This window comes from Dermacentor variabilis, chromosome 7, assembly GCF_050947875.1.
Source record: "Dermacentor variabilis isolate Ectoservices chromosome 7, ASM5094787v1, whole genome shotgun sequence".
Classification (NCBI taxonomy): Eukaryota; Metazoa; Arthropoda; class Arachnida; order Ixodida; family Ixodidae; genus Dermacentor; species Dermacentor variabilis.
Window position 1 is genome coordinate 100,431,886 of NC_134574.1, and position 15,246 is coordinate 100,447,131.

The 15,246-nt window shown below is 49.5% G+C and overlaps 1 protein-coding gene across 1 annotated transcript; it reads left to right on the top strand.

Moving 5' to 3' along the window:
• Positions 1-7,254: 7,254 nt before the first annotated feature.
• On the top strand, positions 7,255-14,604 carry LOC142588750 (neprilysin-1-like). The gene is made up of 4 exons (XM_075700569.1): positions 7,255-7,426; positions 9,175-9,524; positions 11,088-12,697; positions 14,322-14,604. The coding sequence occupies exons 1-4, from the start codon at positions 7,318-7,320 to the stop codon at positions 14,602-14,604; spliced, it is 2,352 nt and encodes a 783-aa protein (XP_075556684.1). The 5' UTR covers positions 7,255-7,317.
• Positions 14,605-15,246: the final 642 nt, after the last annotated feature.

A 15,246-nucleotide genomic window follows, 5' to 3' on the forward strand; every position in this document is an offset into this window, starting at 1 on the left:
TCGCCCATACCGCCAGGGGGGGTGTGTCAATTATATTTATATTGATCGGTATGATCTCGATTTTACTGTGCCCATAATGTACACTTGTTAGTGGGGAGCGGGGGGGGGGGCAATTTCCTTAAATCTCTCAAGCCACGAAAATAACATCTATATTCGTGTCTGACAATGAACGCACGCAAAGATTTCCGAGGATAGTTAAAACCCTGGGCGTTACATAATATGAGTAAACTGATTTCGAAAGGATTGTCCGACGATCTTAAACTTAGAAACAAGTGAAGTTGTATGAATAGTGGCTTTCAATTGCGCTAGGCTGACCAAAGCGTTTGATGTGGACGGTACATCTGAAGCGCAGTTAAAAAAGAAAAAGAATAATTACGCGTTATTGAAAGTCCAGCGCAAGTAATGGCCTCTTTGGCTAAGTGTTCAGAAAATTTTTTTTCTGCCTGCGAGTCGTCTGCGACGCACAGGGCCTGCAACGCTTGGAGTAAACACCTCATTAGAATTCAAGAGCTCACAGGAGCTTTTGTTTAGGTAAAATCCAGCAAACTATACTTTTATCTTTCGACACCATCATAACACGTCTCCCCCCCCCCCCCCCCGCCCCTTCTCGTAGAGTAAATGAAATGCTTAACTTATACCGGCTTGAGTAGTACTGAGGCATTTTCCCTAAACGCAGACGACCCTGTACACTAAGCACTGAGTACCTCTGACGTCGTGTTTCATCACCCACAGCGTAATATGGCGTGAAGCCTTGTAGGAAAAACTGAAGCGAAACTTTATGCAAATCTTTTGGGTTCTCTTTGACACACGAAACAAAGAAATTGGTTCAGGTTGTATTAGGCGCATGAGAATACGACTGGCTTAAAGCCTCGGAATGCGTGAGGTATTGCCAAGTGATTACTTTAATATCAGAAAAACGTGTAGTTGGGTGTCGAATAGTGCATACGGCATCCGACATGTGACTTCGACGCTCAGCACAGGATTTCCCATTTTTTTAAATAGAAATATAGAAAGTTATTACCAGTGGCGTCGCCTTGAAGTCGCGTCGTACGCCTACTTCCGTTGACGAAAAGAATAAAATATACACTTCATAAAACAGATGAAAGCTAGTTTTTGCGTGGATACAAAAATTACTGAACAATTTAAATGCTAACCGGTCCTCTCGGTGCCCATTTAGCGACGGTAATCCAACTGCATCACGATGACGTACGATTCGATGATTATATCAATCGACATTCACATGTATGACTGGATATCTCACAACCGTGCGAAGAGACAGACAATAAAAACCAGGGAATGCATAGGCAAAAGTAATTTTCATGTTTGATTGAAATGTAGAAATAATAAGGGAAAAAGTAGGCAATATAAGGGCACGAAAAGATAACTTGCCGCTGGTGGGACCTGAGCTCACATCTACCAGATCCTTTTTTTTTTTCACTTTCATTTGTTCTCCCCGCGTATAATAGCGACATTTGAATTAAGCACATAACTATTTACTTTTCCTGTATCTTTCTCTGGCTTAATTGTCAGTCACTTCGCATCATTGTCAGCAACAAAAATCGAGCTCCTCAGATCCTCAGTCCCTCATCATTTACTCACTACTGATGCTACCAGTTCATCACGACGTTTGTCTACAGATTCTGCCTACACCTACTCCTCAAGGTCTTATGATCTGCTGTTTCTGTCTGCTTATGGTTAGGTGCTGTTCCTACTTCGCATTTTCTCGGGCAAAAGCGAACGAACTGTGCAGTACGACCTCAACGCGATCCTCTCGAAATCATGCAACCCGCTAGCCGCAAGAGAAAAAGCTGTCGCATAAATCACCCGCAAACGCGAGCGCCGACGCCATTACGTCAACGTTTAATTGCCGCGTAGAGCCCACCGGACGACGAGTCTTTTGACAATGAATCATCTTGCATTATTATTCACCGAGGAAAAGCGAAAAACAAAACGTCCGAAGCAAAGCGAACGGATCGACCGAGAAACCGACAGACCCAGCGGTCGACGAGGCAGTGCTTTTACGACTTCGCGTTTGGGGTGGGTAAGGCTGCGCGTTTTGATGAAAGCGGCTTGGGAATTCCGGCACAGGACCCCGGAGTCGCGTGGGCTGGGACGCAAATCGCCAATGAAGATTCGAAAAAAAAAATCATGTTAACGAACAGCTGCGGCGGGGTTCAAGAAGTCGTTATAGTCTTCGTGCACGTGATGGCAACAATGACCCCTTGCCTCTTTGGGTCGACACCGCTCGGGAGCTCTATAAAAACCTCGAAACTCGCGCCATCGCCGTTCCAGCCCGGTATTACTGTCATGCACCTGTGCAGAAGCGAGCAACATTTATGCGTTTCGCCGATAGCTGTAAGGTCGTCATTTCCTGCATGCTTTGAGTCGAGCATGCCTTCTGATATATCTTTTGTTTGGCCGAGAAAAGTGTGGTTCCGCATCTTTCGCACAGGCTCTCATGAAGCGCCGGCCACTTTCTTGCATTGCGCTCATCGAGCTGCTCGGTTCACACGAGCTCTCACGGGTCACGGGTCCTCATTTGACTGCCCGGCTATTTTTTCGCATACCAAGTCGAAGGAAGCACGTGTGTGGTTGCGCGCCTGACGGATAACGATTAAAAGCTTCAGTGCAACGGCCTTCTTCTACATGCGCGCGTATATGCGATGAGGCACATCACCAATTCGTGTCAGTGTCCTGGCGCAGAAAAGTAATAATGTCGGGAATGGCGGAAAGGCATACCGGAAATCTCGTAGGTTGCAGAAAAGGGGCCCGTCAGCCAGTCGTCACATGTGGACTTCCATCACGTTGCAAGGGCTACCTACTGCTTGAGACGACGGCTCTAAAGCCTCCATCTCGGACCAGGGTGGCACTATAGCTTTGAGAGATGAAACACCACAGTGGACTAGTCATGCAGTAGAACTTCTCACGTTAAGCTAAGTCAGCAGAAGACATAGCGGAGGAAACACACGCACACACACACACGCGCGCACGCACACACACACACACACACACACACACACACACACACACACACACACACACACACACACACACACACACACACACACACACACACACACACACACACACACACACACCCGCCGTGGTTGCTCAGTGGCTATGGTGTTGGGCTGCTGAGCACGAGGTCGCGGGATCGAATCCCGGCCACGGCGGCCGCATTTCGATGGGGGCGAAATGCGAAAACACCCGTGTGCTTAGATTTAGGTGCACGTTAAAGAACCCCAGGTGGTCAAAATTTCCAGAGTCCTCCACTACGGCGTGCCTCATAATCAGAAAGTGGTTTTGGCACGTAAAACCCCAAATATTATTATTACACACACACACACACACACACACACACACACACTGAGATGAGAACTGAAATGAGATCGCAGCCAGCTTCATACCTGAAATTACGAGAGCAATGCATGAAACGCGTGAGCCCGTCGAAGACACCTATACTGAACCGCGGCTCTCAGCAGCATTTACGTCAATTTAGCTCTTTCTACATGTGAAACTATTCCACTTCCCATTTGCGCCAAAATTCCCTAATCTTCGGTTTTATCTTTTCTGCTAACAACTTATATAGGATGCGCTTTAGCCCATGCTTGGACAGTTTGCAAAGATGAATGAGCCACGCATGCTAGTATTGACTTAAGAAATGTCGATAACAAAAAAGAAAAACAGTGTCGGTTGCTTAGGCTATGCCTAAACAACAAGAGCCTTTTCACCACCCATGATAGCCGAATTCGAACTACACCCCCTGTGAGCATGCGAAGGAGAGATAGAGAGAGAGAGAGAGAGATAGAGAGAGAGAGAGAGAGAGAGAGAGAGAGAGATAAGGAAACATTTATTTAAAAATAAATAAAAGGAAACCAGAGTGATAGCAAAGAGAAATCACAGGAGTCAGAAGTAAAAAAAAATGCCGAAAGTAGGACGATTCTTCATTAAGACGCTTTGTCAAGACGCAAGAGAGGCCTCTTTGTCAAACCAAGCGCCGACAAGCCTCGCATCATCCATCTTTGTATCATCAGTTCGACGTTGGGCATCGGCCCGCTTTCAAGAAGCGGGAGACGGTCCAACAAACGGACGAAGCGTTACTGACCGTAACTGCCAGAAAGATAAAATCGCCAAAAACAAAGACGGGGAAAAAAAGTGTGAATTAATGGGCCACCCCACGACAGCCGCGACACACACACACCAACAACAAAAAAAAAGGGGGGCCAACTTTCGAGAGGCCCCTCGGCACACAAGACGGAACGAAATTGTGAAACAGCGCCAGCAAGCCGCGACCAAGAAGACCGAAGTCCATCAAAGGTTACGCCGCCGCGAAGCAAAGGAAGCAAAGCCGCGTGGATCACGGGGATAATCGCAGAGAGATGGATTCCAACAGCCTTCCAAGGCCTCGCAAGCACTCCGTGCGGCCTTGAACTCGCATCTGCGACACCGTTCCCTCCCCTTCCTCTCTCTCCTCCACCCACTCGTACCTTCAGCAACTTCTAAAAACCCAGCTATTAATAACGACCCTGCATTCGAAACAATCAGCCCGGTAAAAATTTAAAAGGTGGAGTCACGAAGCCGTTGGGCCAAGTCGGGGGAAGGGGTTTTGCGATGCAATCGCCCTCCTTCCTTCCCCTTCACGTCACCGCACGGGCACGATGCGCAAAGCGAATTATCGAAATCCGCACGATCTACGCCGCGTCGTTCTTACTGTGCCTTGTCTGTTTTTTTTTCTTCTTTTTTCATTATTTGCTCGGCTATACTGCCGTGCTACCTTTCTGCTTTCGCCCCTGACACAGATTTGTGGGCGCCCGAGTAGAAGAGCACTGATGCGACCGTGCCCGGGGGCCCGCTTCGGGATAAAAAAAGTCCCAATCGACTTCGTGACCACCGAAACAGCGGAAGCGGTGGAGGCCGCTCGCCATTCTCTCGCATCGCTCTCGCTTTCTGAATCCCACGTTCTTCTTGTCGCAGCCATCTTGTTCCGCCGTCGCATTATTTTCTTCTGCGCTCCGGAGGCTCCGCAATTCATCCGGCGTGACAGATTGAGCTCGCGTAGAAAAAAAAAATAACTAGCCAGTTTTCTCAGAGTGCAGTTCGTACGAGAGCGCAAGGATCGCAATAGACGGTCACCGGAGATACGGATGTTGAAGGATGATTATGGTCGAACAGCAACGTAAGGTGGGTTGTTGCGGGTGAGGTAAAGAGAACAGAGTTGCTGTTGATATTCGAGTGACGTGAAAGTTGAGGACTCTGCTTGGAGAAATTGCGAACGCGCGCCATACGTCAGACGTTACATGAATAGCTGCATGGAGATCCCGACCGGCACAGTTAGATTTTACTGACTTCACTGCCTACTTGGTTGAAAAGCTCAGGGCTGACCTAAACGCCGTGGTTGCTCAGCGACTATGATGTTAGGCTGCTGAGCACGAGGTCGCGGGATCGAATCCCGGCCACGGCGGCCGCATTTCAATGGGGGCGAAATGCGAAAACACCCGTGTACTTACATTTAGGTGCACGTTAAAGAACCCCAGGTGGTCGAAATTTCCGGAGTCCCCCCCTACGGCGTGCCTCATAATCAGAAAGTGGTTTTGGTACGTAAAACCCCATAATTGAATTAATTAATTCAGGGCTGACCTAGTTCGAACAAGACAAATGGCCTAAGGGATCGCGTTTACAAAGAAAGTTTTCGAAGCTTGCTTCGTAAACAAGCTCACCGCGGAAGCGCGATTAAGCGAGTTCTTGATCGCTTTATGAGAAACTCGACTTTGATTTCTTAAGTGGGTGCATTTATTGTGAGCCAACAGGAAATGTTTGCCTCAGTCTCAGTGGATTGAAAAGTAAATCTAAAGGATGTGTACGCTTTATGGCATCACTAAATAGCGTGCGGCAAATATTTTAATCATTTGTGCTTATGTGTAGACCGTATGTGGCTTCTTATAAATGTACTAGTCAGCCTGCCACTGCGCTTGCTTTCATAGCTTTCTTGCCTATGTTTAGCTGCTCCACGCATTTAAAGATACGTTGACTACAGAATGTAAGAAAAAGCGAACACAGTGTTACGCCTAATAATAGGAAGTCGCCAATATACACGCCTTTAGAAAGCGCTCCGAAGCTGACACTTTTCGGTCAAGTGCGTAGCTGCGAGGCTGCGCCACGGGCAGACACAAAAACACGCGTTTTAAATGAATTAAACCACGAAGAAGTGGGGAAGAAATTAAATTTATGCCGTCTTCTGCCAAGCAAACAGTTGGATAAAGTAACTTCGACACTGATCACTATAACACATTAAACGCCGCGGTGACTTAGAGGCCATGTTATTGCGCTGCTAAGCACGAGGTCGCGGAATCAAGATACCTGCGGCGGCGGTCGCATTTCGATGGAGACGAAATGCAAAAAAAAAAAAAGAAAGAAGAAGAAACGACCGTGTCCCGTGAATGGGCGCGTTAAAGGTCCCCTGGTGGTCAAAAATAATCCGGAGTACCCCACAGCGGTGTGCCTCATAATGAAATCATGATTTTGGCACATAAAACTGCAGAATTCAATTCAATTCCACCGTAACACGTTTGCGCCTAACCCTAACGGCAGACATGTCGAATACAAAGTGTCACTTGAGAAGCGAAACATTCATTATGAGAGCGCAAAGCGGTGGCGAGAACTTATCGCGATTTCATTGGTCAAGCAGCAAATCCACCCGCTCGAAGAACACTACCATGGATACTCAAAGGGACAATATTTTCCAGGAAAATGCTGCTTATCCTGACGATCGAGCGTAACGTGTGAGACAGATGCCTGTCAGCCGCAGTTACTGTTCAGGTTTTGAGTGCTTTGCTAATAAACCAAGAAACAGGGAAAAAAAAAAAAACATTCGTTCAGCAGCCTACGTTCTTTATCCCATCAGCTAAGTCTGACGTGCAATAAAAAATGTCCGAGAAAGATATCAAGTACATTGTTATCGCCCCTGAATTGGGCGTCCTGATGAATATAACTGAGTCGACGGTAAAGTCATGCAATCCTTTTACAGGTTGCATGACTGGGCATTGCCCCAATACGTTTTCCTCACGAGTACGGAATCCTCAAACAGAAATACGTATAGGCGAGCACTCTATACTCGCGAAAATTTATGTAAACAAGCTGCGAAAAAGAAAGACCAACGCGTTCGAAAACGGGAGAAAGATGAAGCATCTTTGATGCACGCGGTGCGCGAACCCGCCGTCACGAAACCCGGGGCACAGAAGAACACAGCGAAAACGCGTCGCGACCGTACCCCGAGCTGCCTTCGCCTCGAGTTCCTGGACAAGAGACCGGCAGCCCACCATGACCAAGCTACGGAATATAGCCCACCATTGCATGTCCGTACTCTCGTCCTTCGCTTCGGCCGTACTCTTCGCTTCCGCGTTCATTCTGGCCTTCCTCATACTCGAGGGTAAGCCACGGAGAGTCTCCGCCATGGTGCGCCTTCGGCGTACTGTACAGCCCGCCAAATTTTTTTTTTTTTAGCTGAACCACGGGAGCTCCGAGCTTCTCCGTCCTCCAGCCTTTTATACGAGGGAGAGGCTTTGCTACACGGTGGATGTTAGCCTCGTGGCTCGAGAAACGGGCGTCTACCATAGACTATGTCGCGAATCCTCTTCCTCGGAAGGCGTAACACTCTGGCGCTTGCACGTCTGAGCTGTAGAATTTGATCGGTTGGAAGTATATATATTAACACTGCGAAAGCGATCTGCTGAGTTGCGCGTTTCGTGCTACGCGACACCCCGGAAAGTTGGCACTGCAGGTGAGGGCTCATTGCGTGACAGGAAAATGTTTGCTTTGTGGCAGACATGTCGAACAGCCTCGCCCGCGGTTGCGGAGACAACCAGTTTGATGAGTTTTCCTTGTTCCCTTGTTCTCAGAACCCAATAAACAGAGCGACAACTCTTTTTATAACATCTTGCATCTACTGGGCAGAAAAAGTGGGCATTTTATTTCTTTATCAACATGAGAGATGCAACGAGATGTAGGCGCAGAGGCATGGTGCTGGAACTCCTTCGCTCTTAAACAGGTGGTATAGTTACACATATAGCTTTCTGTGGTGTTCTTCCAGGCAGGCAGCAACTAGGCGGTTGCAGGGAAAGTACGCAAAGGGAATTGCTTTATTCCATTGACAAGGTGACTGGCGAGCGCCAGCACAGCTGGGGCGCCGGCTGTGATAAGCTGGGAAGAAGTGCGCCGGTTACGCTCGGCGCCGCGGTATATAAGCTCTTATCAAAGGGGCGTGTCGCAGTAGCGCACGCGTACGTTATCGGTAGACGTGCAGCCACTACACTTTCATTACGCTTATGCGCATAGTTAGTGTAGAACTGGCGGAAGAGCAGTTATTAATGCACGCACGACATTGCGACGTAACCGTAAAAAGAAGTGAGCGACATTAACAAAAAAACTCGCCAACGAACATTTCGAACAATATCAACAATGTGAAAGAACGTGCAACGTCAAAGAACCCTTGCAGTACGCGACACATTGTCCCTGTGAGATACCGCAGGTTTCTAACATCGACTCATTACGATATGAGCAAACGGTGGTCAACTCGGCGACGCCTGTGTGACCTGTCTTGTCAAAGTTGCCGCACGCGCCTTGTTTCTCTTTGTACCCAGTGTGATATACAAAGCCTCGGAGTGCAGCTATCTCGGAGGCCTTTAAGATGAACGTAATAATAATAATAATATTTGGAGTTTTACGTGCCAAAATCACTTTCTGATTATGAGGCACGCCGTAGTGGAGGACTCCGGAAGTTTTGACCACCTGGGGTTCTTTAACGTGCACCTAAATCTAAGCACACGGGCGTTTTTAAGATGAACGTAATTTGCACTGACATCTTGGAGGATTAGTGCTAATCCGTCAGCACAGCTGTGCGCGCGGAAAAAGAAACACAAGCAGACGAGGAAACATCGACAGGATGAACGCAAGTCATATTAAGGTGTCCTTCTGCAGTTCTTTCTTGCTTGCGTGTATTATCAACGGCTACTCAAATGCAGTGGCCGTCGGCCTCGAGGTGAGTGTTGTACTAAGAATGTTACATAAAACGAATATGTGCGTGCGGGACACGCGTGTGCAGGAAACGCCTTGCACATAACCGCGAGCACGCACGTCTTCGCACTCCCCACAAAAGCGCGTTCTCTGAACGTGGCGCAGGATACCACCGCAGAATGGACATGCAGTTCCACGAGCACGACGAATCGGCCGACGCCTCCGGCAGGGAACACCGCCGTCACCGCCTCTGGCACGACTCCGACGGGGCTCTCCACGCCGCCGACCCGCGCCACCGCCAGGCGCGAGACCCTCCGGGAGCGCTGCCGGGTACTGGCAACGGCACCGCTACCGCTCGCGGTAGCAGCGACGTCCCGCGCCTGGACGCCTGCGACGACTTCTACGAGTTTGTCTGCGGCTCCGGCGGCTTGGACAGAGAAGGGGAACTGCTCAAGGAAGTCGCCGCGCCACGACAGCCTTACATCAACCAGGCAAGAGTGCTGCGCGAACCAACCGTGAGGTGGTGCACAGTTCGGAGCGCTGTTAAACATAACGGATAGGCCTTTTATAGCGCGCGCTAATTATCTTTATTTTTCACTCGAGCAACTGCGCAATCGCGGCGAATAGTTTGAAGACCATGGGTGCGGCGAAATTGCCCTTTTTTACATCTTTTCTTTTTCGCAGCCACGACAAACAGCTAGAATTTGGCGGTGCAACTCGGGACTACATGCGAAAAAGTGTAGGCCCCAGTTGCACGTCGCAAAAGGAGAAAATCGAATGTTTTCTGTAGGTGCTGTAGTCTCCGGACTACTTAAGACGACAACACAATCGCTCGGCTTTGCGCTGTATGACCTTTGGTTGCTGGCGATTGAACATTGCTAGATACTGGTGTGGATATAGTGCACTGATCCATTTTAAGCCAGCACTGTTAACTGCAGCGCCAATCAAGTGAGAGCCACACAATGTGGAGTTCTCTTTAGAAATGAAGCGCGCTGTATAAGTGAAAACGACACCGAGCTGGCGATAGCGCCCTATAGCTTTGACGAGCGACGCTGTTTCACTCGAGAAGGGAACTGCGTGTACATCTCCACTTCTGTGCCGACAAAGGTTCGTGCAATGCGCGGATTCCATATTCTAGATACACACGCGGCATATACGATCTAGCGGCCGTAATCTGCAACTCATTTACATACACAGACTTGGACTACACTGCACGAACTATGAAGAGTGATGCGAGTTAGTGGTCAAGTATGCCCCAGGTCTGGGGACACGAGTGTGTAGGGTTACCTAAATTTCGCAGAATTAGGCAATGTGATAATCTGACCGTGGTACCGTCTTCTCTTACCATTTTTTAATTCAACTCTGGAAAAAGCATCAAGAGCAAAGAAACTTCTTTGACCTTTCGGATTTACGCGAAACTCGGTGTCCCTTCAGTGTATCGGCGATTTGAGTTGTCGAATATTTCTGTCACGCTGGTAGTGCGAGCACTTGAAAACGCGTTGCTTCCAATTTTAAGCCAAGAACAAGGTAGCCTTTTTCTTTTACTGCGATGCTTTCTTTCTGGGAAACTCGTACCAGGTTTGCTTTGTTGCCTGCAGCCCTAAATGCATTAATTCGTTTGCTGGTAGCTGTAACACATGCATGAAATTTTTATTTCTCCAGAAAGTTATCTATTTCTTGGTTGATACATTCGTCTGAACCTCACATTGAAGCATGTGCGCCACATACGTTCAGCAGTAGGCTCACTGATTTAAAACGTCACGCCCCATTGTGTCGGGTTAACAAGTGCAATCACTAAATTAAAAAAAAGCCCTTGCGGAGTTGAGTAAATTTGTATTAGATCACTTCGGCGTCTGCAGTTCTGAAGCCTAACCGACGGTTCCCTAATTTTTCATGAGTCGCCCAGATATGTAAACATACCTCGAGTGGAAGAGTGTCTTTCTCGGAAACTTGCAAGAACTACTGTAAAAATATATTTATCGGCATTTTGAGTTATCTAGAACCTTTCCTAGCTATGCAGCTCCACAGAGTAATTAAATTTGACGACTGATCGGCTACTAAACGCCTTCTCATCACAGGTCACGGAAATGCTCCTGAACAATCTACAGGATACATTCAGTGCATACCGTGAGGCGGACCCTTACAAGGACTTTCCCAGCATGTTTATCAATCAAGCGGCCAATTTCTTGCCCAACTGCACGGCCGTCTACAGCCGCAACGGCATGGGCTGGGACCCTTTCCAGGACATCCTAGAAGACATCGGCCTGGGCCGCTGGCCGTCGCGGCTGCCCGAAAACATCAGCAGCCTTCCGGCACTCGTCGGCAAAGTGGACGCTGCCCTGGGCGTTTTCCCGCTTGTCGACGTGACCGTCAAGAACGAGTACGAGTCCAAGTATTCCGTGCACCTCGACGTTCCGGCGACGATCCTCAAGAGGAGTCAGACGTGGTACACGTCCTCGAACCTAACGGAGTACGCCGTCAGTATAGCCAAAGCTCTCATTCAGATGGGCTCCCTGAAGGTGGCGGCCGAGGTGCAGGCAGCCGACATTGTCAGATTAGAAGTCCAGCTGGAGGAGGCCGTCAGCCCGCGACAGTTCGAGCCTCCGCCCTTGAGGACGCGGACCCTGGACAAACTGCCACACGGCCGCGCCTGGGAGTGGAAGGCGTACTTTACCACGCTGCTCAAGAACTTTCCGGCCGACGAAGAGGAGTTCGTGAGCGTCGAAGTCTTGGCACAGCAGTATTTAGAAGAACTGGCCAAAATTCTGGACAACACGAACACCTCGAGCGTCGTCTTCTACGTTGGCTACAGGGTTATGGTTCACCTTTCAGCCGTGCTTCCCGACGTAGTCGAATATTTTACGCCGCTTAGCTTCGACGGCATGGTTCCCAGCGCCAACTTGAGGCTGCAGGCTTGCGCGAGGCTCTTAGAGCTGGTCTACCCGCAAGGTACGCGCACTTTCCTCCGGATGTCCCTGGGACTTCCCGAGAGCACGCTGCGGTACGACACGCGCTACGACGCCGAGGTCCAGGAGGTCTTCGGCGACCTCAACCGACACCTACAGATGGTCGCCAAGCGCACTCCCTGGTACGACCCGGTCGAGCGCGTCGTCGCCGTCGAGAAGCTCAAGGCCGTCCAGTTCACCTTCTTCGGGACGACGCAGAACCTGACGCCGATCGCCGAGTACTACAACCTCAACGTGCCCGTGTTCCGCGGCACGCGGCTGCTGGAGGGCTTGTACAACATGCTCATCAACAGCCGCCGCACCTACTACCGGCCGCAGACGCGTTCCCGCGACTGGGACAACCGCTACCACGCGTCCAGCCTAGCGCTGGGCTACGAGTACACGCACGGTCGGAACGCGCTCTTCTACCCGTACTCCAACGTGGCCGCTCTCAACCTGACGGCCGGTGGTAAGCTGCGCGCGCTGGACATCCCCGTTCTGGGCGCGAACATGGCGCGAGGCCTGGTGGCGGCCATCGACGAGCGCGGCTCGTACATCGACCACAGGGGCCGCGTGCGGAGCTGGTGGAGCCACGAGACGGCGGCCAAGTACCACGTCATCCGCGACTGCTTCCGGGCCCAGTACAAGCGCGCCCTGGAGGAGATTCTCCGCGACGACGTGGACCTGATACGCACCATAGAGGACGACATCGCGGATAACGCTATCATCTATCCGCTATTCAGGTGAGCGCCCAACGCATGTTCGGGGCGTGAAGCACTCCCTCACTACTTTTCTTTGACTTCCCGTTGGAAGCGGCAGACGGGCAAGCACGTGTGGCAAGAAATCATTTTCCTCGCTGAGCAAGACTTGCGAGTATGGTTTACGGGGTTCGGTGATTTGTTGATTGGTACCGCTTAATATAGTAATTAAATTAGATCTGTACGAGAGGTCACTGGACATATATAGCATAGCAGGGTGGGAGCTTGGGCGAGTTAGAAGTAGCCGTAGAACTTTCGAAGCTCGATACAAACGGATCATAGACAAAGAAATAGAGCCGTAATTTCTGTGCCTCTTTGTTTCCCATTATGTCCCATGTTTAACGTTTTTTTTTTTTTGCAACGTCACCTGGCGTTGTCGAGCACGATAATCTTTAGGGCTTGCCCGATGTGAGCCCACTAAATTTATTTGTTATCTGGATACCAGAGGCAATAAGGATACTGTCCTGTGTCCCTTTCCCACGCAAAAGAGCAAGCTGAAGCTACAGCGTTCGAATTTGATGTCGTTTGTGAAATGGCTGTCTGTGTGCGAAAGGGCTATCTGTGTGTGGGGAGTGTGACAAGGGAGCTCACACTCCTGTCCTTTGTGTTTCGCCGCGAAAGCAAGGGAGGGCTTCTTGGGCCGCCGAAATTTTGCCCCCAAATTTGCGAATTTCCAACTATACTCTCGGCTATCGCTACCGTTAGCTTCGCCAAAGCACATATAGCAGTTGCAAAAAAAGCAGTTCTCATACTAGGCCCACTGAAAATGAACTGCCGCAAGCAAGAATCTATTGTCATGAAACTGAAAGGCATCGGCTTTTGATTTTTATTACACAATTAATCTAGGCTGCGTTCATCTCATCGCTGACAAGTTGGATACTGAGACTGAAGGTGTCAAAGTTAGCGCCTGCCCGCATATCGTGTATTTTCTTCTTTATTTTTTTTTCGCTCCGGCAGTGAACTATCCAACAACCTTGTGACGGCGTGCAGGCTATAGTTCTGTGGCTCTAATCGAGATATTGGCCGTGATGGTACCGAATGACAGATTCACAAGATGTCCTGCCGTATTTCGAGGAAATCAGCCATCATTTACAATAACTTGCGGCTAGAACTGCAGCTTATGTAACCGTAGCGTTTACCGGGAAACGCGTTCTAGTAGAAACGCGGCCTCTTGCGTGGGCGATCTTCTGTTACTGTTTCGCACCGTTTAATATTTCTGTCTGAGAAGAGCTAGCATAAATGTAGTGCGCTATTGGTGTCATTCTTTCCATTACATTTGTTTGTGGGCTGCAGTTCTCAAAATTCCAAAGAATAACTTTGAAAGAATGCGATATCTGAGCAACTGTCGTGGTAGAAGAATGGTTGGATACGCGCGGTTCGGAATTTGGTTCGAAAACACTTTCGCCGAAGCGATGTCCAACGCTACCCGCGCGACGCCGACGCAGGATCTTCTGCGAAACGTGGCCCTTAACGCTGTCACGTTAATGAAAAACAGGTGCTCGTGCCTCCCAATGACGTATGTTGTGGCGACGTGTAAAAAAACCCCGAATTCGTTATTTCTTTCGCGTCATTTGTAATGTCGATACACTCGCGAAACCTGCCACTGCAGGTACTATATGCGGCAGGCCAAGCGCACGCTGGCCGTGGGCTCGGGACGCATGCTGCGCCGGCTGTTCTTCGTGCAGTTCGCCCGCGCCCACTGCTACCGCACGAACGACACGCGGTACGAGCGGCGCATGGCGTTCTTCGGCGAGACGCCACCGCGGCTGCGCGTCAACCTGCCCCTCGCCAACTTCAAGGCCTTCACCGAGGCCTTCGGCTGCCAGGAAGGGGACACCATGTACCCACGCAAGGAACGTTGTTCCCTCTGGTTCACCGAAGACGAGAGATAAAAAAAGGAGATATTCGAGGGTGTTTCTCGGGGCGTTTTCCTCATTCGAAAGTAAATGTACGTTGTAAACGTGCCACCTTTCGGTAAAGGTGGACGCTATCATTTTTTTTCTTTCTCGCCAATAACAAAAAAAAAAAAAAAAGAAAGGCGCGCGGGCTGGACGAAATGCTTTCATCTCCCGTTATTGGTGACCTTCGAGATACCTTAAGCCAAAATCCTGAGCCGTTGTCCGGGCGCTCAGTATGGAACGCGAACACCCGGACATCGTAGCTGACAAGGAAATTTATTCACCCGTAGGCACGCTTACAACTGTGGTATGAACGAAAAGTACAATATAAGGTACAGCACATGTAATACATCATACTTGATGTAAACAAAACAGGTTAGCAAACGAAATAATAAATGGTGTCTGCTTGACACTGGCTTTGCTACACAACGACAACAACAACAACAACAACAACAACAAAACTGATTACAGCGTCCACGCAAACGCATTATTGTCAGCCTCGAATTTATGAAAGGTACCCGGGGCACATATAGTGTGAACTAGGGCAACAGAATTGAGCTGTAGAAAGGCTTTGCCTCGGGAGGCGGTTATGTACCGCGTAGACCAGCGGCGAAGAAACTCGGCTTCACCGAGTTT

What these genes read in the sequence shown, in the direction of transcription:
- LOC142588750 (XM_075700569.1), top strand. Translation starts at nt 7,318, where the DNA reads ATGACCAAGCTACGGAATATAGCCCACCATTGCATGTCCGTACTCTCG. An exon ending in GGCCTTCCTCATACTCGAGG is followed by an intron (nt 7,427 to 9,174) that starts GTAAGCCACGGA and finishes AACGTGGCGCAG; the next exon opens with GATACCACCGCAGAATGGAC. An exon ending in GAGTGCTGCGCGAACCAACC is followed by an intron (nt 9,525 to 11,087) that starts GTGAGGTGGTGC and finishes TTCTCATCACAG; the next exon opens with GTCACGGAAATGCTCCTGAA.